Source organism: Tamandua tetradactyla, chromosome 15 (genome assembly GCF_023851605.1).
Source record: "Tamandua tetradactyla isolate mTamTet1 chromosome 15, mTamTet1.pri, whole genome shotgun sequence".
Lineage (NCBI taxonomy): Eukaryota > Metazoa > Chordata > Mammalia > Pilosa > Myrmecophagidae > Tamandua > Tamandua tetradactyla.
The window spans coordinates 12,854,171-12,878,974 of record NC_135341.1 but is presented as its reverse complement, the minus strand read 5'-3'; the positions used below and the strand labels follow the sequence as shown (position 1 = coordinate 12,878,974).

At 37.9% G+C, this 24,804-nt stretch overlaps 1 protein-coding gene across 25 annotated transcripts in view; it reads right to left on the bottom strand.

The window, feature by feature from the left end:
- FOXP1 (forkhead box P1) overlaps positions 1 to 24,804 on the bottom strand; it is a 613,321-nt gene that overhangs the window by 77,339 nt on the left and 511,178 nt on the right. For 19 of the 25 annotated variants that reach the window (XM_077128707.1, XM_077128708.1, XM_077128723.1 and 16 more), the window contains 4 exons: positions 18,924 to 19,061; positions 17,802 to 17,891; positions 12,170 to 12,323; positions 6,556 to 6,760 (listed from right to left, as the gene is read on the bottom strand). In XM_077128707.1, the coding sequence (XP_076984822.1) occupies positions 6,556 to 6,760; positions 12,170 to 12,323; positions 17,802 to 17,891; positions 18,924 to 19,061 (587 nt within the window). The remainder of the gene's footprint in view (positions 1 to 6,555; positions 6,761 to 12,169; positions 12,324 to 17,801; positions 17,892 to 18,923; positions 19,062 to 24,804) is intronic. The other 6 variants (XM_077128715.1, XM_077128726.1, XM_077128702.1 and 3 more) reach the window with 3 other exon arrangements.

Here is a 24,804-nt window from a genome sequence, read left to right as displayed (position 1 = left end):
TATTGCAAGCAAGGATTTGAGAGTCAGCGAGACCTGGGTTCCAGTCCCAGCCTGGACCCTACCTGGCTGTGCAACTTGTGGAAGTTATAAAATCTTTCTAGGTCCCAGCTACACCATCCATACTAAAAGGACAGGACCCATAGCGTTAGTATAGGAGAATTAATTAGGAAAATTGGTATCGAGTTCTATTTGTATTTGTGTCTGACACAAACTAACAGCTAAGTAAATAGTAGTATCATCATCATCATCATCTCACATTCCTTTCATCCCCACTATAAAATGGGAGGCTAGCATTGCCATCCTGCTCTTAGAAGAAGGAGCATACAGGGCCTGGTCCTTTCCAGCAACACTACCTCTCCCTCGTTGGCTTGTACAAAAATGTCAAGCCGCTAATTTTGTCTGGGATATTAACTGAATTTACTGGGGATCAACCTGCTTTTTTCAGCAGTGCTGTAACCCAGGTGAACTGAACACAAACCTTGCACTGCTTCTGAAACTTGGATGTGCATGCCAATTCCCTGAGGATCTTTCTAAAATGCAGATTCTGATGCAGCAGGTTTGGGGTAGGGTAGGGCCTAACATTGCATTTCAAACAATTCCCAAGGGAGGCCAAAGCTGTTGGTCTGCAGACCTTGGGTAACAAGATTCTAGAGCACATATGCAAATACAAATTCCTGCATTCCATCTAAGACCATGGAATCCTGATCTCCATGGGAGAGGCCTAAAAGCTGCTATGTTTAATAAATGAATGGGAAAATATTATCAGAGAATCAAAGTAACACTGGTCTAATGATTAAGGTCAAGAGTTGGCAAACTTTTTCTGTAACAGGCCACGTAGTTAATATTTTAGGTTTTGTGGGCCTTATGGTTTCTGCTGCAACTCCTCAGGTCTGTCATCGCAGTGTGAAAGCAGTCATAGACAAAATAAATGAATGAGCGTGGCTGTGCTCCAACAAAACATTATTTACAAAAATAAAGTAGCGACCAAATTTGGCACACATAGGCCACGATTTGCCACCCCCAAACTGATGACCCAGGTCATGAGCTTCAACACATATTGACGGGAAGCAGAAATAAAAATTTTGAAGGAGTCAAGGACAATTTGACCACAGATTCTCCAAAATGTCTAATGGGAGAGAAAGACTTCATGTATCTAGTTTATTCAACACTTCAAATCAAAAGAAATGTCAAAGAACTATTATCTGATTTTTGAAAAACACAAAAAGCGGAAATGCAGAACAGCTATAGTGCTTACTGCTTAAACTTCTGGCTCAATAGGCTCTAAACATAAAAATATGTTAAAAAAAAAAAAGTTAAAGGCTTATGTATCTGGAACAGCTCTGTAACCAAACTTCTAAAACTTTAGCAATTAAACCAAAAGTACCAATATTTATTCACCGATAAAGAATTCAGTTTCTTTTCAAAAAGAAAAAATGAAAAAGAAACACCAGGTATGTTTGTGCATCAAAGTTCCTTGCCTTTTGAAAGTAACAGGGCTGGTAAACACAAATGTTATTGTTATATAGTCAAACACATGGCACTATGTCAAAAGGCGACAAATCAAAACCAGAGATTGTGTATCAAGTGAAATTGTCTGAAAGTACACTGGCCAAGCAAAAACCTTCCGAGGTTATTTGAAGGCAGCTGTCAAGTGTGGAAAGCAGAAAATGCAAGCAACTGGAATGCAAGGCCCTATGTCAATAAGTGAAAAAGAAACAAAAGAAGGAATGTCGTGATTGGACAGAAGGTAGGGGAGACCTTGCCCAGTCTGGGTCACATGTTTCTGAGAACAGTATGATGGCCTTGAGAAAGCAAAGGCTGTACAACCCAGATCTTCTCGGGGCTTAAAGAAGCGTTGTTTTTTTTTTTTTTACCAAATGCTTAAAGAAGCCTTGGAACGATTACCCTTAGAAATACATGCAAGTTATAAAACTCCTATTAAGGGTAGAGGAACTAAAGCAAACAGCAGGGAAAATCAGAAAAAGAATATTATTAATTTGAAAGAGACAGCTGAAATAGAATAAAGACCTTATGATGTGGTCAATGGGAAAATTTTAGATTTATAAGGAAAGTGGGGAAACTTAAAAAGTGTTTTGTATTTGTCGGTCTGCAAATCCTACATGGGATTTTTCTTTTTTGTTCTTTATATGCTGTTTCAGACTGCAAATGATTTTTGTTCTCTAAATTCACTTGGCCCTCTTCTTGAAAGGCCTAGTAAATATTTGTATCCACCTCAAAACTAAAAAAAAAGGAAAAGAAAAATTCATCTTTTACTTTAAATGTGAGAATTTGAACACAGATTAATTCAATAAATGTTTTGCTGAACTAAACTTAAATTAATTTTTTATAAGGACACCAATTTTACTTTATCATATGTAAGTATTTACCTCGACGCCGAGTACAAAGTTTAAGTTGTATTTTACAAACTGAAAGACCTGAACTTGGATCTTAGCTATGCCGCTAACCAGTTCTGTGACCAACTGTCAGTTATTCAATCTCTATGACTCAATTTCCTCATCTGTAAAATAGAGTATAACAAGCCCTACTGCTTCACAAGTGGTCACATGGATAAAATGAGACATCATTGTCTGTGTAAGACTCTAGTCAAGTGCCAGGCACAGAGAGGGAACTGATTCAACGCGAGTTCCCTTCATTTTCCCTAGTATACCATAATATAATGTGAGATTTAGAATTTTAATTCAGGCAATTACTTAAGTGATAACTGCTATTTGTATTTACAGAGCTGCTTTGATCCAGGAAGCTTTCAAAAGGGCTTTACTATACGGTTAGCTTTGTTTTTCTTTTAACTGTAGTTCACGGTTCAACTTAGGATTCACTGTGTCGAGCAGTTCCAATACATTTGAACCAAATTTTTAAATTAAAACTACTACAATAAGTTTAGCATTTTAATAAATGTTCCACTTGCATTCACTGATTTTGTTTACTCATGCCAAATGTGGAATTTCCTAAAACAAGGTAGTCTAGTCAGACAAGAAAACAGTATCTTCACGTTTACAGGTATCCCTGTAATTTTTGTATCCAAAAAAATTAAGAGTTTTGTCTAATTTACCTAAGAAATCAAGACTCTCAGTTCCTGTGGAATAAAATGATACTAGTGATGTGCCTTCTGTTTTGAAGCTCTGTTTAGCTTCTGCCTTGCTCTGAACTTGATCCCCACAACGCTTCCTCTCAGGCACTGACAACAGAGGAATGTTTATGGCAATGAATTTATATACAATCAGTACAATAAACATTATTAAATTGTCGGAAGAAAATCAAAGCACAAAGCGCGGCATCAGCACTGAATTCTAATGATGCTGAATGCCTGTGATAGCACAGGGACAGGCGCTTAAGCCTTGATTTGAGTGCTGGCATCTGCCTCACAGATCACATGGGCTGCTCCTCCCATAATAGTGCTGAATATTGATAAATGTCTCTACCCTGCGCAACAGGGAAGTGGGTTTCTATTGGCAATCTTTACCCAAGTGTGTTTCTTCCCTTCTCTACACTCAAGGGTTTACCCTGAATGATTTAATTATAATTTTCCTTGTGTAAGACAAATTAAAGAGGAGAGTAGGAGTGTCGTGCCAAGCACATTATTTATCTCCTTAACAGATTGCAGCTCACCAAACCCCAGAGCTACTGCTGCAGCGGCTGCTCATAAGAGCCAGCAAAATGCATGGGGGCAAGAGTAGGGGAGAAGGAGTTACCCAAAGGCATTGAAAGAGGTGGCCCAATTGAGATTATTAAGCACCTCACTCCTTTAAAGAAAAAAAAACTCAAAATATTGCTTTTGCGAACATATTTTCAAAAAGGGCATCATCTTTTCAGGAAGAATTCTTAAAGCTGCTAACCTAAAATTGCTAGATTATTATGCAGTGTAGCTGGGGCTCTTGCTTGTTCAGATGCTGCCCTGTGAGAATGTAGGAAAAAGAGTATTACACAGAAATCAGGGGAAAACTTGGAAGGACAAAGTGGTTGGTGGCCCATCAATTTCACAGAGGCACTGGGGTGAAGCTTTTTCCAAGTAAGAAGAAACCCCTCAGACAAAAGACAGCTCAGTGTATAAATGTAACCATACTTTCAAAGCAACAGCTTTTATTACTATTTTTACCATTTTTCTACTATTTAAAAAGGATACTGCCACTTGTAACTTCAAAATTAACTCTAATAAGGTAATTAAAAGAATATTCATTTTAAGTACCTATAAATGCACAACGCTGGCTAACTAATGATTGATTTTTAATGTCAACTATTTAAGTTTAAAACTTCTGCATTATCTTTAACTTAAGCTACACATTTATCTTGTGGGCTACATGCATTTAAAACGCGCTGACTGGAACTGTCGTTTAATCCAGGCACATCCAAGAATCTAACATATAAACTGAGAGGTTCAAAAGATTAAGAAGTGGCATATAATTTTGTAGTTTCTTCTCTGCCTTGTGCAGTTGGAAAACCCAGTCTGTTTGCACATCCAGATTGAATAAGAATCATTGGGATCTAAATTCTTTTCTGATCCACATTCTAATTTTGGCATGTAGTATAATGAAGATTCATCCCAACATTTGTGCAAACAAGGATCATTAAAAAAAAAAAATTAAACAAACATAATCACCTGGCATTAGACTGTCTCTTAGATCCATTTGGTCTCAAATTGTACCTTAAGACATGAAAAGGGCTATTCTTCTCCCATCGGCTTCACTGCTAACCTATCACCAGACTGTAGATACATATCCTTTTAAAATGAAACTGAGCACAGGGCATCTAAACAAAAAGAGTTTCCTGTGTCACAGAAAATCTGTGCAGGCTCCACCACAGCCGACAAGACTGCAACAAATACCTTAAGTGCATCAGTCGGCATTTTTCAGTGTATGGCCTCCTGCTTTGCCTATGGATAAAGATGTAATTCAATCACTCTGCAGTAAATGGATGGCATCAACCTTAGGGCATCAAAAGCCAAGTATAGCCTAGAACCTTTTCTTTAAAGCTATTTAGGTTTTCTATTTAGGGAAAAAAACAAACAAAAAAACCTGTCTGTATCTATATGACAAAGACATTATAAGAGATTATAAAGCAAGAGCTACCGCTGACTTCTAGACATATATAACTATCCTCGTGGAAAACAACAGAAGTACCACTTTGCCTAAAGACTCCAAACTGATCCTTACTGTTCACAATTCTATTCTTCAAACTCTTTCTAAACAAATAAGTTTAAAGCATCTTTTATTCTTCTTACGTCTGTCACAGAAATTCCAAAAGTATCTAAAATGGGGTGCTGCATGTTTTTGGTTAAAACACACACATCACCATCATCTGTGGAAATCTCTCATGGTTTTATACTTGAGCATTACACATACACACATAAATATACTTTCTTCTGTGATTACTAACTTCTAAATCTAATTTAGTAGTTTCATTTTACTAAAAAGACACAGGTCTAATTAAATGGGTGGGCTTCTGAGTGCTCAATATTTTGAGAACTGTAAGAAATATTTGTAATTGCTTAACCGAAAAATATAATGAAAATCTTTCATTGAGTCTTTATTAAAATATAAAATGGGGAATTTGATTTTCCTGATGAAAATTACATTACTATCACATTACTTTTAAGGTTTCTTGTCTTATGTTTGTGGAAGCTCAGCATATGAAATACAAAGGAAAGAGAGTTTTAAAACAGTCAAATGAGAAAAGTGTTCAATTTTAGGAGAATTAGACTTTCCGCTTTTGAAAAACATTTTATCAGCAGCGCCTTAAGGCATCTCTGTGCTAATGTGCAATAACATGAATAGCTTTGTTTCCTTAGAACTCCATGGGAAACTTAGGTGTTCCGTAGCACTAAAAGCCCCTCAGCTTCAACTAACATTGATGTGGCGCTCAGGGCAATTTTAAAATACAAAGTCTTAATCTCCAAATAGGACACAGCAGCTGAGACAACGCTATCCGCAGAGCAGTAGAATGTATGCTGGGGTGTTTGCCGGTGTGTATACGGCGGACTCCATTCCATCGCTCCAGGCTACAGACCTTTGTTGAGTGAAAAAAGCCACACGCTTTGGGGACACATGATAAAAAGAATGGGCTCCCTGTCTTCAAAAAGGGCATTGCAGAGTAACAAATTTCAACTATTCTCAAACCATGATTCAAAATTGTCCACAGCAGACATTACTATTCCCTCAGAAGGCATACAGAGCCAAGGAATTGTATAGAGCAAGCCTTTGGCAGACAGAGTAGGTCTGGAAGCCTGGAAATCCAATCCAATCAATGAGAAACTAAAGACTTCTGCCCAGGTTCCTAAGCATAGCATAGATCTACTTTAGTGCTAATTCCATGTGGTTCCTAAACATAGCATAGATCTACTTGGTGCTAATTCCATGTTGAAAAGATGAAAATAATTAGATGCTTCATACCCAAACTATATTGAATAAATTCTTAAGTAATTATATGCACATTCATGTCATGTGGATCTAATTAGGGATCACTGAGATATGGAAAAACTAGACCACCCACCTCTCCTGTGGTACAGACAGTTTTGGACACATCTCAGGAGCTGGTTCCTACCTTTCCCTTTTGGGAGTGTGGACTGAGAGCTGTCCGTTTGTAGAAGCATGTGGGTTCATTATCAAGGAGGTCTTGGAAGGCGCAGAGGAAGAGACGCATGTCGTGGTCAGATCCAGACTGCTGTGATTGTTGCCTGTGGTTTCTTCTGCAGTATGAGCACTTGTCACTTCTTTCCAGAGCTGCTGCAATTCTGTTGGAATCATGCCTGAAACAAACAAATTGGATAATTAAATCAATTAACAGCTAATTCCATCCTCTTCAAACAGTAATTAAATCAAAGAGTCAGTAAACAAAGCCTAGTGTTAGGGTTTCTTTCTTTTTTTTTTTTTTTTTTTTTTTTTTGGTGTGTGCATTTTTCTTTGCCTCCCAAGTAAGGCAAATATGGTAGTAACACCCATGCCCTCCCACTGAGCAGGCGCTCTGAAGTGTCTTCCTCACACATAAAATACACTAGTGAAAAGGGTTCAAAATGCAGTTACTCTGCAATGACAGCATGCCTCCATCCAAACAGTTGTTTCTCAACTGGGAGGTGGGGGGGTAGTAGATAGATGTGATCTTATTTTCAGACACTAAGAAGGGCTTGAAATAAATTTGTTCGACTATACTACTATGACAACATGAACCACAAAATGAATAATTTTTTAGCTTAAGTCTTAAATGATGACAAATAGCTTTGTTATTAAATATAGTTTTTATTAATCACTATTAGACATAAATTATGAATTCATATCATCTTCCTGAAATGCTTTTCAACTTTTAACAGTCAAATTGATTATACTATGATTATTTCATTAACACACCTATCTTCCTCATTAATTTTGGTCTGTAGTACTGCATGCTTAATTGATGGATGCGTCTACTGAAAAACTGTATAACTTTTTACACAAGTAGCACTATTATTACTGTCATTTTTAGATCAGTGCTAATGGACCATACCAGAATAAAATGAAAACATAAAATAAACTTAGAGTAATGAAGTTCTCTTGTTTTTTAAGGGGGTCAAAATGGACACAGGTTTTAAGGAGTAAGTGTATACCTGCATTTCCCCAATCAGTATGTCGATCTCGCTACTGTGGGTCTCTCAACTTTTATTCTGGGGGCATGCCTCTACAGTCCAGAATTTCTAAATCCTACCTCAAAGTGTATTCTAGTGCGTATGTACAGAGAGAAAAAAAAAACTCTAATGGCAACTAACAGCAGCAGCAGCTTCCTTTGAAAAGACACCTTTTTTAAAAAAAATCATAAACTCTGTACATCATAAGGCAATTCTGCATTAGGACTGGACATCTGGATTGCAGTTCGTTGTTTCAATCAATTGTAACATAGCTATCCTCGAAAGCCTGCCATTTTCTGACTACACAGCAGCAGCCGAAACAGGCATGTTTCTTACCAAACCTGAGGAACTGAATTTAAAAAGAAGGCTGTGAGCATTATATTCATTTGAAACACACAATAAAAAAATGCCAAGGTTTAAATTTAATTTATTTTTGTCATTTAAAATACAATGGATAGATAATCATCTCAACGTGATCAGCCAAACATCTTTACTTTGCTAAACTGTTAAAGATTTTAATTATGCCAGCATTGGAGAGCACTGGTCTAATGAGGCGATGGACTCCAGAGAATCCGAGTGGTTAAGAACTGTGAAATGAGTCTGATAGGATTTTTTTATATTCACCGTGGATCGTTTGCATATCAAAGAGGAGTAAATTATTGCACAGCAGACCAATAACCTTCCCCGCCTTTCTGAGAGTAGCGTTAACAAAAACAGTTGGTCTCTCCTAACTGTTCTCCAGGAAAATGTTCAAATGCTCAAGTATTTGCAATTAATATTTATTATAAAGGAGGCTTCAAATGATACATTAAGTTATCAGATATTCTTAGAATGCATCCTCCTCGACAGTCGGGTCGGTTTTCTTCTTTCTTCATAAAAATCAAATGCCAATTATATTTTGATGGATTTTGTCCCAAATGAACATTTTGTTATTAGGCATATTCAATTATGATTTGTCCCCTGAAATTAAACCTCGGGGGCAAATTAAACAAAGGGAAAGGTTACTACACGACCCAATGTCCAGTTTTGCTGCATCTGGGCTATTATTTTCAAACACCTTGCGAAGTGACACGTGGGATATGCTTGTGGCTAACAGACCTGCCAGTGTTGTCTGCACACCAACAATTACCTGTGAGTCTGCTGACCTGCCGACCGCTGTTTACTCAAGAAACAACAGTGAAAAGACTTGTCTGTTGATGATGGCATACTGATATAAACCCCCCCAAGTCAACACCTATTTTTATTTTCTAGGGAGTAAACACACATGAAAAGAACAAACCGCCTATTTTTCAACTCAAACTAATTGATTTCTGGGTCAGCTGCAAGGGAGGTGGGAAGACCAGAAGAGCACATTCCTACCAGCTGTGTTAACACTTTCCCTCCTGAGAAAATAACTTCAAAATTGTTTTAAAAGTTGTTTGTGCAGCAAATAAAGACCAAGACAAATGTATTCATCACTTGTTGCATCTGCAGAGGACATTACCATTACCCTACTCTCCTTGTATTCCAATGTGCTAGAAAACCAGTTTCATCACCCAAAGGGAGAAACAGTAAATAACACATTAACTCGCTGAGTGACCACAGCAGCCTTTCTGGGTCAAATTTAGGTTTAAGAGCATTTAATGGCTCTCCTCCATCAATGCTACACCTAGACAGTGATGTTAAACTGTTAGTTCAATGAACACTACCTATACCCAAGGAAGCTATTATGTGGCAGCCAGGATCTCATGATAGAATTAAGACAGATAAAAGGTAAGTTCATCAGACTCAATGGATATCAAATTTCCAGAAAGCACGCATTTCTTTCAAAATGGTACGGTAAGAATAATAATACCAAATTAAACAAACCCATTAATGGGCATATGACCAAGTATGTCATTTTCTCCTATCTATAGTTTACATTTTAAAAATTAAAAAGTCAGAATAATATAGAAAGTGCACTTCTATATGAAATTACAGGGGCTGGGGAGGATCAGTCACTTTAATCAAAGTGACTAGGGTGAAAAGAATTATGCTAATTATGTAAAGCAGAAAGAGGTCCCCTATAAGAACCTTTAAAATATTTTTTTTAAAAAAGGGCTCCATCTCTCCATTTCATAGCATAAAACCTTCAGGAGGAAAAAAAAGGCCTTCAAAATATTACTTTCTATATATTCCTATACTTTAACATTTTATACATTTAGAGTAATTCAGCCAAGGCCACGAGCAGATAAAAGAATCTTGCTAATTTTATTATGAAGCAAGCATTATCAGTGTTTTTAACACACAACCCCTGTGCCTTACTATAGTTCTTTTTCCAGGACAACTGGCACCTTCATTATAAAAAGAAAATGCAGGCACAGGTTTAAAAAATGTATGTTGTGGGGACAGTTGACAGATTACTGTTCCTGGAACTCAATTTTACAACCTCAGGTATCTCACTGGCTCAAAGACAAACAGAGTTGATCAACCTTTTTTTGTCCTTGTACATCCATACCCAGGTGACCATGTTCAAGCAAGCAGAAAGTTGATTTAAACCTCATAATGACATCAGTTTTTAAGCTATCACCTCTCTGATAAAAAAAGAAAAAAACTGTGTCGTAGTCCAACATGACTGAACTCTCAAGCCACTTTGGGCATCAGGGTAGGGTTGAAACACCACCGTCTAGATTTACAAGAGCTGGTAATGACACTGACAGTTCCATTTTACTGTAGGAATCTGATTCCAGAAACATTTGTATTTACATTTATGCCATCTCAGGCACACATGTAGGCCCCCCTTAGATTTTAAATATGCTTCTTCCTAATGTTGCCAGGACTCATAGTTATAGCAGACTGCTAACCATATCAATCAATGCCATGACTAGTGAATTACCTACCGGTGTCTCTGATATGTTACTACAGAGATTACACTTCATGCATCACCACATTCATTTCTTTCACATTACACATGAGCTTGTCTTGTCACTGCCCAATTGCCCTCTTTTGGACAGCTTAACTGATGTACTATAACAATGAACCATGGTGAGCAAACTTAATAGTATAGTAGCAGTGGGAAAAGATGAGAGAGGTTGAAGCTTGAGTCCAGTGGGTGTGTCAGACAGCCTACAACGTTTCTAACAATAAATCTGAAGGTGTAATTAATGCACGTTATAACATTTGGCAAGCACAAAAATGCATTAGCTGATGTGTCCTTTCTTTTCCCCTTGTACTGTTCAGTTACCAAATCTATTCTGACAGCAACGGAGGAGCTACTGATTGTGTACTAAGCATTTGAGTGCTAATGGCAAAAATAGAAGATGGGGCAAGAGAGAAAGGAGAGACAGAATAAGACCTGGCCTCAACAGTAAACAAACAAACAAACACCAAGGGAATAAACGAGAAGGGACAGAATCTGGGTGTGGTTGGTTCAACAGAGAAGATTCAAATGCAGACATGTCTCACTGGATACACTTTATATCAAAAGTTACTAAGCAAATGCGCCTTAAGCAACATGGAAGGCAAAGGAGGTTCCACATTTTCAAACCTCTTCAGAAGGCAAATGAATTCAAGACACCAAAGAATTTCGCTACCAGACTTAAAGGCATATATACTTACACATCCAAACTGACCAGAACTGAAAGGACTGGGGACCTGGAAGAGAAAACTGAAATCTGCTGTACACCATGTAGGAGTCAGAGAACTGGATTTTAAAACCAGGTTTGACTCTTCTTCTTTCTTCCTAGTTCTGAATAATCCATTTGTTTTCACATTAAACATTTGTTATTTATAAGTGCCTGAACCAAGAAGACTTCCAATTGTTTCTGATGTCAAGCATCTTGGGAATGGCACGTCAAACATTTCCAAAAAAGTAATTCCCAGAAGTCCACAAAACGATAATTTTCAATGAATATCAGTTTTGGGAGAAGTGAAGATGGAAATGGTACCTGTTCTTATGAGTACAAAACAAACTTTCTCAAAAGTCAGCAGTCAATATTGCTTAATGGGTACAGAGTTTCTGTTTTGGGCAATGAAAACAGATTTTGGTAATAGATGGTGGTAATGGTGGCACAAAATTGTAAATGTAATTAATGACATTGAATTGTATCTTAAAAGTGGTTAAAATGGCAAATTTTATGGCATGCACATGTAACCACAATAAAAAATAAATTAAAAAATAATTAAAACTAATAAAAATCAATAATACTTTCTTAAAAAAACAACTAATGCAAAAAGAAAGAAACAAATAGAAAACCAAATTTAAAACAACTTTGGCTTTTGTGACAAAAAAATCTATTGGTCTTAATAGTTTACAGAAAATATAAACCCAATTTTATCCCACAATATTAAAAAATGGCACTTAAGAAGATCACTTGTTACTGCTATTTCTCCAGGCAACCCCAGTTTTCATTTTGGCATTGACAACCACTTTAACTTCCACAAGTATCCGCCATTACCTTAATCCAGCTTATTTTTCAACTTCTACATGCATGTTGTATATGGACAATTTTTTTAACGACGAGCTGGTGAAAACCAAGAGACTCTTTCCACCCCTGCCCAAAGTCTTAACATGACTGTGCCTTCTGTGAAATCAACACATACCTTGAGCAAGAGGTTGAAGGGGAAGGGCAGGCTGCCCAGGCTGAATTGTTAGAAGGCCTTGGCGCTGCAAAGACAGGAGGTGCTGCTGCTGTAACTGCTGCATCTGTAAAAGCTGCTGTTGAAAAGCCAACTGCTGGGTAGCCACCTGCTGCTGCTGTAAGAAATCAGGAGGAGGAAAAACAATGAGATGGCCACTTCCCAAGGCTAATTAAAAGTGTGGAAGTTTCAAAACTCACCATCATCTCTAAAAGTGGAGCAGTCACCAAATTTTAGTGTCAAGACTGGCTCAGTGCCAAGACTGGATTAAAGGGGACAGATCACATCATCCACAAAGAGGAATGAGGGACAAATACATTCCCTTTCCCCTGCCTGCTCCCACAGTAAAATAATTCATCAGTCAAGCTAGCTTTCCTACAGTCTAAAAAGCCCGAGTTTTGTAGTCAAGACGTGAACTTCTAGACTTTGAAATTTTTAATTATTCACCCTAGAAAGAAGACTGCATTATTCTAGTCCTGAGGGATTTGAACCCTGAACCTTTTGAGGTGTAAAAGAACAAGTTGCCTTCTTTCTGCCTGTACTGGCAGAAGCTTTTAACTACTGTTTATCACTTCTGACATAAATAAATGAGAAAAAATCAGACCTTTGAAGAAGAAAAACTTCATCTAATATTGTTAATTAGCCATGACAAACGATGAAATAACATTGTAAATCTTTCACAGAAACAGCCACTAGATTTTAATTACACACATTCATAATTTAGCAAACAACATCGTACTTGAATGCGAGTGTTTAATATGAACACTTAAAGCTTCGGATGCCTTAACTTGGCTTTAGTTACGGAAACCCCCCAGAGTTCTAATTGCTTGGCCCGCTCCCTCTAGCCCCCCAGCTCTGTTCTTGAAAAGAAGGGTTTGCAATATAATAAATATCTTTTTGGTGACTGGACAATGACAGGAGGAAAACTTTTGTTGTGTAAAACATCAATACATCATACCCGTGTGTTTAGCAGGTCTTGCTCTAGCCAAAAAAATTAATGTAGATTTCCTTAGTAATTATCTGAGTGATAGAAAGATAATACAGTGCAGTACTACAATAAATAGAAGGAAATTATCTAATATCCTTAATCTGTTAGGAATCATATCACGGTGGAGGTCTTAGCCACATTATGGCTAACAATCATGAAAGAAAAATTAACCCCTCCCAAACTAAAGTCCACAAAACAAAACAAAACAAAAAAACCCACAAAGGTTCTTCCAAAAAAGAACAAGATCAGTTTTCCTAGTTCTGAGTATTATTCAAAATGTCAGAGAGACTTTAGCAATTAAAATGACTACCCAATCCTTCCAGAGCTTGTAAGCGCTGCTTAATAACTGTACTTTACAAACAACTGCATTCAGTTGACCTAACACATGACCTTCATCTGATACATCCATAAAATGGTATGCACATCTAAACCCGACACCAAGTTCAAAGGAAGAGAAGAATGGTGGTTTCCTTTCCATCTCCATGTAGTTTATTTTACAGTAAAAACCATCATTCTCATATTAGCAACCAATTTCAGACTTACTACCATGCCACTGAGAAAGTTAATTGAGTTTCACTCCAAAAAACAAATTCTATACCACTAACAACAAAAATTTAAATAAATTTAAATGAAAAGCCAGTGTTTTCATTTGAAGAACAGCATGCATAAAATGATCCAATTGTTTTCACCCCTTCCCAAGTTATCACATTAATGTAAAACCCAATGATAGTCATATTCATGTCAAAATGATTTTTTCACTTCTTCAACAGATACTAATTCGCAACATTAAAAAGGGGGGGGTGAGATTATAGAAAAAAACAGGACAGAATAAAGGACTGGGGAATCAGTTCTTCTTTAAGTAGGATATAAGGGGGGGTGGCTGGAGGTTGGGGAGGGTGTTTCCTGTCTTACTGTAAATGAAATGTTTAAAAATCCTGTATTTATATAAAACGACCGATGCCTTTTCTGTTGTCTCTGCAGTCATCCCTAGGAAAAGCTCATGAAAGCTCTCCATGTTTGAAAAGCCAGGATATAAAAGTATACAAGGCCCATTGTCCAAAGAAAGAATTTAAAAGCAACACTGGTTGCCAAACTGTGCTCCCCACCCAGTTACCAAACACAGGATACAGCCCGTTTGTTTATTTCTCACAATTGAATGCATACAAAAAAGGTCTCCCTGCAGCCCCCTGGACAGGTCAGTAGTCAGTGTTAAAATGCTAAAAGGCCCTGATAAGCCTCGCATTTGGGATCCCCTCCCTAGTGCTGCAGCCAAAGGTCTGTTTTCCTCTCTTTGGCCACTCCCTACAGCCCAACATAGACTGTCATGACTGCCCGGGACAAATGGCCTTTTAAAACAATCAACTCAGTGTAGCTCACCAGGACAGGATAGGATCTTTTGGATCTCTTGATTTAAAATTAATTCTGCCATCTATTTCCCACACCAGTTCTGACACGTATCAACGAGCAATCGTTTCAACAGCTGAGCGGGGCTACAGCCCCTGCCTCCCCCCACCCCAAGAAAACTATCTATCTTACACCGAAGGTTTGGGTCTAACCCAGAGTGGAGTCAAACTTTCTCAGGGAAACATCTCCAAGCAACTTGAAGAAAAACAACAGCAAAAGGTACACTGTTCGGGCCAAAGATTAGGTATCATACTGCAGAAGTGATCAAACATGAAAAAAAAGAAGGGGGGAGAGCTGATCATACAAAATTATGAGCCAGTAATGACTGGGGAATTCAGTAAATTAATATACTTGTTCCATCTGTCAACATCTGAGCTCAAACCTTGTTAAAATCATAACCACCAGCCCTCATCATAAAATTGCTACCATGTGACTCTATTTCATTTCAGCACAAAAGGACCATCACCTGCATGATAATTTCAAGAGACTACCCCACTAAATCAGAAAAATAAGTATCTTCTAATCACTGTTACAACAGGTCTCACCAAATCCACAGGCACAAATGAACACACAGTAAAGTCCAAGGAGACCTGTCTGTTGGTCTGTCTGCCTCTGAGGATTTTCAATGCAGCATATCACCTGTGTCACCTCCACCTGTGAAGTGGATGACAAAGTGCGACAAAAGCAAACTAGCGTCCTGCAGGTGCTGAAATGCTACCATGATCTCACTTTCTCCTCGTTCAGGCACAGAGTATTTCCTTTTCTCCCAGCTTTCTTCCCAAACTCAGACACCACCACCATCTTTGTGTTCCATCCAAGATGCTCCTCTTTCTGACAACAGCAATCTGAGCGAGTTAACTTTCATCCCTCTTTCTGCCGTGTAACTTTCCCCTTCACATTTCTTTATCTGCCCTCTGAGCTCATCTGAACTTTTCATGTTCTCCCAGCATGCAGACGTGCATTCCAAACTCTGTCTAACAGACCAAATAAGAGGTTAATAAGAAGTGGCAACAGAAAGGAAAAACACAATCCCTGGTAACTGATAAGAATGACAGTGGCAGCCCTTTTTTGTTTGTCTTCAAATATAGAGTTAAAGATCTTTAAAAAACTAAATTTTGATGCCTTTGAAAAGAAAGAAGCACAAAATAACAACAGGGGGTTATTGCCTGCGAGCCACAGGGGAGAAACTCCATAATTCTTACTCTCCCTTTTGAAGGCTGTTAGAAATCTGATTCAAAAAAGCAACAGCAGAAGGGGAAACCTCTTGAGGCTGTAACCATTTCCTGTGATCATGCATAATGTGCTTCAAAAGTGGGTTTTTACCAATTCTGTTGATCAATTGCACCTCCTTCATATCCCTTCTTTTTTCTGCTGTGTTTACATCTGATGTGACTCAATGACAAGCACTGTCTGAGACTGTGAAACAGGCCTGTCATGTTGATTTATGGGCGCATCAAACCACAACTTGTCCAAACTGAAGCTCGCAGTTCATTAATTAGAGAGTTGTGACTTTGAAGTCAGCTTTCAGACTGTGGTTTTTAACATTTGGCTTAATTTATATGCTCTTGAATGTGGATCTCTAAGGAAAAAACTGAAATTCCCTTCTTGTCTTTGAACTTCTTTTGACCGCACAATAATCATTTCTTTGTCCAGAGTGATGCCTGCAATCCCAGAGTCATTAACGCACATTGAACTGCCACTGATGAGTAAGCCCTGCTGAATTAGAAAAACAGCCAGCAAAACAAAGCTGAGAGCCTTCTGCACAGTGATATCTCACAATTACATGCCTTCCCTCCCTGTGCCATTTCCATTTTAATTACTATTAGTCCTTTAGATTTACATTTTAGACACTTTTTAATCTGTTCCCTTTTTATTATAGCAGCACCCAGTAGCATGCCACTGTACTTAAGGTTGTGTCAGCATTTTCATTACAACACCTCCTCCCCTTCAACCCCAAACTGCCCCTACTCTGCAGGGGTTTATAAGCCAGGCTGCTAAACTGGACTCCAGGGTGAAAGCTTGGCAGGGCATGGAAAATGTACCCAATTTGTGCTGGAGGAGGGGCCAGCAATGCAGAATAGCTGGGTCATTCCCAGTGTGTAAAATCAGTGCTGCCAGCATCTGGGTTTATGGGAGGGACAGGGACTTGGAAGGTAGTCTGGGAAGACTCCTCCAAAACTAACAAAGTGGCTGCCTGCTTGGGGCTGGCAAAAAAGCAGTTAAACTGGACTATGTGTCGTTTATCAAAATTATAAATTGTGTCATTCCAGGAAGAACAATTAAATGAGAAGAAACCCAGCCCACTGTGAAAATAAAAGGAGGCAGGTTGAATCAGTTAACTTTGGAATGGGTAGAAAGACCTTAAAACAAGGATGTGCACGTGGATACACATGCTCCAACGAATGACCGTGCTTTACCCGCACGCTTGGAGTTGTGCAGAAGCTGAAAAAGAAACCTGCCCTGAGAAGGCCTTACCATTTATGGGGCTAATGCTGTCACCCAAATCGGTGGTATGGCAGAAATTCAATAACTGATGGAAGCTACAATGCACTGTGCACACAGAAGCCATTTGACATACTCTTTTTCTCAGGAAAACACAAATAATGCAAGCCTGAGTCTTCTCTAACTTTAACCCTTGCTATGTGATATTTGCTTTCAGCAATGATAGTATGAACAACTTGCAGGAGGATGTTTTAAAAAAATATTGGGGTTGGGACAACACTGTTTAATCCTGTGTTGACTGGAAAAAGAGTTCTGACTTTTTTTTTTATGTCCAACCTTTTTGTATTTCTCCCAATGGGAAAAGCTATCAGCACACACCCAAACTCTCTGAACTGGGAGGGAAAAAAAAATACTTGTGTAACTAGGTAAAATTTTACTGAAAGCACTTCACTTTCCTTCAGGTGCATCCTGACTCTTAGTTGTACCAGTGTGCAAAAGTAACCCTGGAGGTCCTGCCCAGGATCCCACTCCCGGGGCTCACACAAGGTACACGTGCAGCAGTGTTATAAAATATGTGGCAGCAAGCAAATGGAACCCAGAAAAATCTGAGAGAAAACAGGACAATAACTCTCGGACTGAAAGCTGAGAACCGATAGAGTCAGCTCCGTTGTGCAATCATTTAAAAGATGAATGACAGTTTAATAGCCACTAGATAGTCCTCTGGGATCTGTGGTTTGAAAGTAAAATATGTATTGTCGGTACCTCTTTAGGCTGTTTTCCAGCATGTTGTTGTTGTAAAAGTTGAAGCTGCAACTGTTCCTGTTGTTTTTTATAAAACTCTTGAAGCTGCTGCTACAAAGGAAAAGAGAGGACAGTAAGTAACAGAAGGTAGTGCCAATCCACTGTCCCCTTTTGGTGCCATACGCAAACTGTGGTTTGAAAAATAGCATCCTTTTATCTATAATGGCCTGACCTTTAGTTTGAAACTCAACAATAAATTCAGCACACACTGACTATTCTTGGCATTATTGTTTGAAAAGTAATCTCCAAAATGAACTGATGAAAAACATACCATCTTCTACACAAACTAATTAAAATAAGGCAAGGAGTGACCTTTGATTGTACAACAAAGCCAAAATGTCCTTGTTTGAGAGAGTCTGGTGAATCTCTACTGTGAATCGTTTGCATTCTTTCTAAGCGATAGGGTTGGGCAGCATTTCGTGTTGTTCAGTGTGCATCAACAGTGCGAGTAGCTTCCTCTGTATCCTGCCCCCACCACTCCACGCCAGCAGTCCAGAACCTCAGCTCTTCCATTCAGGTGCCTGTGTGGTCTGGCTACTGAGGCTGGCAGCACAATGACAGCTAAAAGTTCATTTTGGCATTTGTGTACCTCAGAGAAGTAAAAAATCAACTCTGCACCTGAAAAGTAACTAACTCCAAAATGCTTCATACTAGGTAAGAAAAAGAAAAAAATCTGTAAGCTTCTAAGTTGAAATGGGGACTTCAAGAGCTGTCATATTTAAAGCTGCTCCCAATGTGCTCCTCGTTTTGCTTTGATTCACACCATTTAGAAGCCTCTGGGCTTACCAAATAAAAGAATATAATGCCACGTAAGCCCAAAAGATCTTATTTCTACCAAGTTCAATTACTGCCCTAATCTCAGTCAAAGGGTATTCTCCAGGCCCAAACCCTATAGCTTTGGCAGGGCTCCTTTTTTTCAGGGATGCAAATGTAATCGATTATTGAGAAACTGGTCTGTGGAATGCCCCACCCGTCCACCTATGCTTTCTCTTCAATGTGTGCAAGAAGCTGCCCAGGTGGAAGGGATTTTTGCATGGAGCGATGGGCCGGGGTTGTGTGGGACAAGGGAGGAGGGACAATTACCTGTTGAAGCATGAGGGCCTGCTGCTGCTGGAGGAGAACCTGGAGCTGCTGAGGACTCAGCACTTGTTGCTGAAGGATCTGCTGCATTTGCTGGGGAGTGATAACTTGAGGTGTCATCATAGCCACTGACACGGGAACCTAGAATGTTAATGAAGGATAAATAGGAAGCCAGGAAATCTCATGCACACACAGCCTTCCAGGTTAGAGTACAGACTCTAATCAGCCTGCCTAAACAAAGAATTGACCAATTTCCCAGGCAAAATGTATTTATCCAGAGGGGATACAGCAACAAATTCTTTTTAATCAATTATGTTTATTTTAAATCAAGGAAAAGGAACAATGATGAATGAACATACAACAAAAGAACAAAAACCTTATAGCACTGACAGGTGTTCCAGGCAGTCTTTAAAGAAGATAAGGACCAAAGCTTAATGAATGCTACCTGGCTTTAGGCTGGACTGATCTCAATTTCTTAATAAGAATGAGTCTTCGGTCAGAAACGAGGTATAGGAAGTTAACTCAAAGTTGAATTTCGTTTTATGGAAGAAGGCAAATGGGAACATACCTTTGTGGCCAGAGCTACTGCTATGGACAGTGATTTTAGGAATAATCCATGAATACTTAGTCTCGTGGAGAAATGAACCCTGAATGCACCTTTCGAACTTAAACAGAGACCCTTCCTATGATGCCTTTTACCCTTCCTTATTCACCCAGCATACAGATGTCTCAATTCTTTCATATTATGTGCGATACCATTAAAAGCCGCTTTCCATGACATTTCAGTGACAAACAGCTACAGTGATGAACTTGATAGCATTTCATATTTGCAACTGTTAACACGTTTCTGCACGGGCATCTTTGCAAGGAACCTGCACACTATATCTGAAAGGATGATGTCTTGTTCAGATAAAACACTGACATTAAAATGACAGGCTGTCTTGGCCAAGGTTACACAAATTGTATTCAAGCGGATACCTAATGACAATGCTATGAATTCTGCAAGCTTTCTAGAATGTAATTTAGCTATTCAAAATAATCACTGCACTTGTGTTTAATTTGCAGACTACATGAGAACCATTTTGTCAGTCCCCGTAATGCAAGAAGACTATTTCATGAAAAATCACCCCCCTCCAAAAAAACAGAGATAAGGAAAGAAAAAACAAGGAAAGAAAAGGCAAAACCCGAATGTCTTTTAACAGTAATATTTAAGCATCTTACTTTTCTTTGGTTTTTAATCAAACGTGTGACAGCAAGAAGCCAGAAGCGGTAAAGGATATACTTTGTTAAAAAGGATCTGCTGTCATCTCATGTATTACAATAAAAAGGTAATAACATGTTTTGCACTTTGCCTGTGTGCCACTTAAAAAAAAAATTCGGCAGACAATAGCTGATCAGAAGATAAAAGAATCAAAAAAATCTTTCAGGGGAGCAGTAAGCAAAAGGGAGAAATGCAGTATTAATTTTATGTAACATAATGTCTTAATATGCAGTTTATCTTGACTTTTTCACATGATTTGTCCTGTCATTTGCATAGCGAGCTCTCATTCCTAATTTCACAGTCATTATGCACTGATGTCCCGATTTCTCAGCATCACTAATTTTGATGAACTAAAAATGGTTCCTGAAGGTCAGATTCATGTACAGTGAACATCCTCCACTGTTGTTGTGGGCATGTTTTGTGTGTGGGATGTTTATGTGCAAGTTTTGCATTGTTTAGAAAACAACAGCTACAACATTTGACAAATTTCATTAACCTAACCCTAGAAGGTCATCCACGAATTCTTCCTCTTGCAGTGGACCTTTAAGTGTAAGGTGTAGATACACTGTAATTTAAAACAGATGGGTATGTCTGCATATTTTTATATGCAAAAGGGGACAGATGTATATGAATGGATAAATTATCCTTCTAAAAAGATACTGCGCAGCATGAAAAATCACCAATGATTAGAAGAGTGAACTTGCATTAAGTCTAGGGCAAATTCCAAGAAGACATCAAAATACCTAACCATCTATGAATTAATTCCACTTAGTCTACCGTCTTCATACAGAAGAAACTTTTTGAATTTTTAAATATGTACTGGATGCCAATCACTACCTTCTGGACTGCTAATGCCAACATATCACAATAGAAGTTTACTTTTCCTTGAGAGTTGCATCATCATAGGGGAGGTTTGATTAAGCAAACAAAAGAACCATGTTTAAGGTTTCTTTTTTCCTCTGTGTTTCTTGGAAGATGTACAATATAAATATTCTCGAGCCAAATTTCTGATGGTGATGAACAGGAAAACAGACAGGAACAGGGTGGTGTAAAATCTAAACTGGTGATGAACATGAAATTAAGAAAGCTAAAACAGAAATCATCATAGCAATAACCTCCTGGTCAGAAGTTTTACAAGAGCCATCGAAATCCTATGTTAGGAAGGGGCACAAGGGAACTTTCTGGGGTCCACATTTTGATTGAGGTGGTAGTCACTCAAATGTATACAATCATCAAAACACTTCTACCAGGATACTTGGAATGAATGCATATTATTGCATGTAAATTATACTGCGATGAAACTGATTAAAAAAGTAAAAAAGCTATATGCTGAAATAACTTTTTTTTTAAATGTCTGGTAAAATCGTAAGCCTCTTCTTAAATGAGAAACACCACTGCCTTTTAACTGTCAATAAAAAAAGAGGGAAAGGATTCACAAGCACAGATTATTTTTAAACCCTTATATACAGCTCATAGTTTAAATCCCCTTTCCCATAGTTAGTTATTAATTTTCTGCAGTCATGTTACAGAACAGGAAAATGAACTGAAGTCTCCCCTTCTTTTCCCCTTTGGACATTTTGATGGAGGTACTGATGAGTAATAAAATGCTTAAAGCAGCAGGCACAGCCAAAGGAAGAGAAGAGACTAGAAGCCTGAGTAATCCTCCAAACTGGATGATGGGTCTCTGAATAATCAGAAGTGGGCTATTATATCTTGATGACCTTAACTTTGCTTTTACTATCTGAAACCACATTTTCACACCAGTTAGCTCTGGGCCTCCAAAGTGGGCTCAAGCTTAATTTATAAATGCAATAAAACCAAGATTTCCCCAAAGTTTCTGCTCCAACATGTCATGAAAATACCTCGTGCAAAGCTTTCACAAACATATTCAAATGGACCAGACACCATTGTGGGGCAGAAAAAGGAAAAAACAAAATTGAATACAGTTTAAGGCTTTAAACAGTTAAGAATTACAGCCTATATATCTTACTTCCTTAACTCCCTATGTCTAACTTTTTCATGTAGCTAGTCCCTACTAATACTAGGAATCAAAGGGCATGCAGTACCAGCGAGAGGCTATTATAGCCCACACTTTATTGCCCATTACTACTGAGGTCATTAGCAGCAAGAGTGATTGTGCTGGTCTTAACCTATTGATCACTGTAACTACTATCATTTAATCCTGTGTTGAATGTCTGGAAAGCGGCTAAAGGCACACAAGAGAGAGTGCTTTAGCAATGAGAAATATGGCCAAAGCTTAGAAATTACACTTTGATTCATAAAATCTAGCCAGCGGTTTAAATCAATAGTATTTAAAACAGTCATGTGAGTTTTTAACTACAGCACTCTAATATTTATGGGGGCCTCTTTGAGAGTATTCAGTAAAAACTAAACTTTTTTTCTATCCTGTGCCATCTACCTCACCCCTCTTGAGATAAAAGCATTAATTTCTGGTGTTCTGTGTATTATATACAGGGTTCATGCTTTAACTGGGAGTTTAATCTAATTCTTGATTTCTTTCTCAAATGACAATTTAAATATAATGCAAAAAAAAAAAATTATATCCCTGATACTGGAACTGCCTTAACTGTTTGAGTATATAGAAATGAGTATGTTTTATGAGTTAACAATGAATCATAGAAGGCAATTTGCGAAGAACTAGAATGATTCTGTCTAGCTGCCTTCAGGGATCAGAAATTCAAATTAAACTTCTGGCAGACATTTAAAGAAAGCTAGCACACAAAACAGAATCAAACACACACACACACACACACACACACACACACACACAGTTAACACTCTCTCGTTTAGTTTCAAGAGGAAATTATGAATTAAAAAAAAAAAAACACGGCACGGTACACTGTTGACTGATACCAACTGGGTGTGGCCAATTCCAGGTGCTCATAAACCTGCCAGAATGGTGGAAATACAGCTGTGCTTAGGCCATCCGGACGCTGCTAGTATGGGCCTGCTGTTACCTTAATACCAGGCAACTGGGAAAATGTCGTTAGCACTAACAACTGCTGTTAAAAACCCATGCACTGCTGTGTAAATTCTCTCTGATGCAGTTTTCTTTTTCTCCAAAATGACTTTACACCATCTGAATGCTAGAAGACTATTAAAATCATGTGTTATTATTGTCTCTTATCCCCCAGGGGGAAGGCAGGTGATCAGAGGGGAAAAATTTTTAAAGCAAACAAACAAACAAAAACACCCATAGAAACAATACTTATTTCTAATCTAGGATACAATGGAAGGAATTGGGTGGGAGGAGAGATGACACAATATAAATACTGAAAATAACATGGTATCAATTTCTTCATTTTCTTTACAAGTAAAAACTGCCCAGTATAAATACATAGAAATTTTGTACATCAGCACCTTTTCATCGCTGCTATAGGTACAAACAATAAAAATGAGAAGAAAAAAAATTATAATATTTTATCTCTATTCGTCTGGATTATAATTCAGCAACTATTTTAAATCTCTCCTCATTTACCATGTGTATGTCTCAGAAAACTCATGCCCCTTCTAGTCATTAGGCTGTGTTTGATAACTGACAAGTGTTGCTTGGCTCATAAATTAACAAGAGCAAAGCAAATTAAATTAGAAGGCTCTCAGACTGGTAAAACAAAACAAAAAAATGATTCCATAAAATAAAAAGAAAATAACTACATCAAATATTATATGATCATATAGACGCTAGCTATGCAAAAGAAAATAAATACTCCCCACCCTCCGACCTCCATGGAAAAAAGAGAAGAGTTTTCATAATCAATAAGCCAATGGATACAAGTGACATATTAGCAAACAGAAAAGTTAAAAAGCTTCTATCTATTCCCCATGGTGTTAAAAAAAACCAAAAAAACCAGGTACCATGCAAGGTAGCTTTATCACAGGGGAAAGAAAATACATTCCTGACATAATATTTCAGGCTTAAAAAAAAAAAAGAATGCTATTGATGCAGAAAGTATAATTCTGCAATTCTGCTTCATTATGGAATTTTGCTTTTTGTATAATTCTTTGAGACTTAGCTATTTTGCCACAATACTGTACAACGCATGCATTAAGGCAGGTAATGGTTATTATATTAATGCAAAATCATCTAAGTAGTCAGTCATTAGCATAACTGTTCTCTCAGTAACAATACACGCCACCTATTACAATTTTTTAAAAAGAGACCTCTTTAAAATGTAATTAGCATTTTATTTTTTATCATTTTTGTTTATTACATTCTATCAAGAAAGGCTATCTTTTTTTCACAATGGAATTATATGGCTAGGAACTGCCTGCCAATCAGGAGTTATTTCAAGTTATCTACTCAAATAAGCAACCTCTAAGCAACACTCTCTGAGCTCTTCTTTTGTCTTCAAATTTTAAAAAGTGGCATAAATTCATATTTGTTTACAGTAGAAGCATTAGAGGAACCTCAACTACTCTTCTCTAACACTTTCCATGCATACAAGGTAACTCCACTAAATGCCAGCATAATTGTATTAGTGCTAATAAATATCAGCTTCATTTGCATAAAAATGTAAAGTTTACATAAATTAAATCGCTTCTCCCATTAGAGATTGTTAAATACATGAAACAATGGAAGCTACACACGAAAATAATCATACA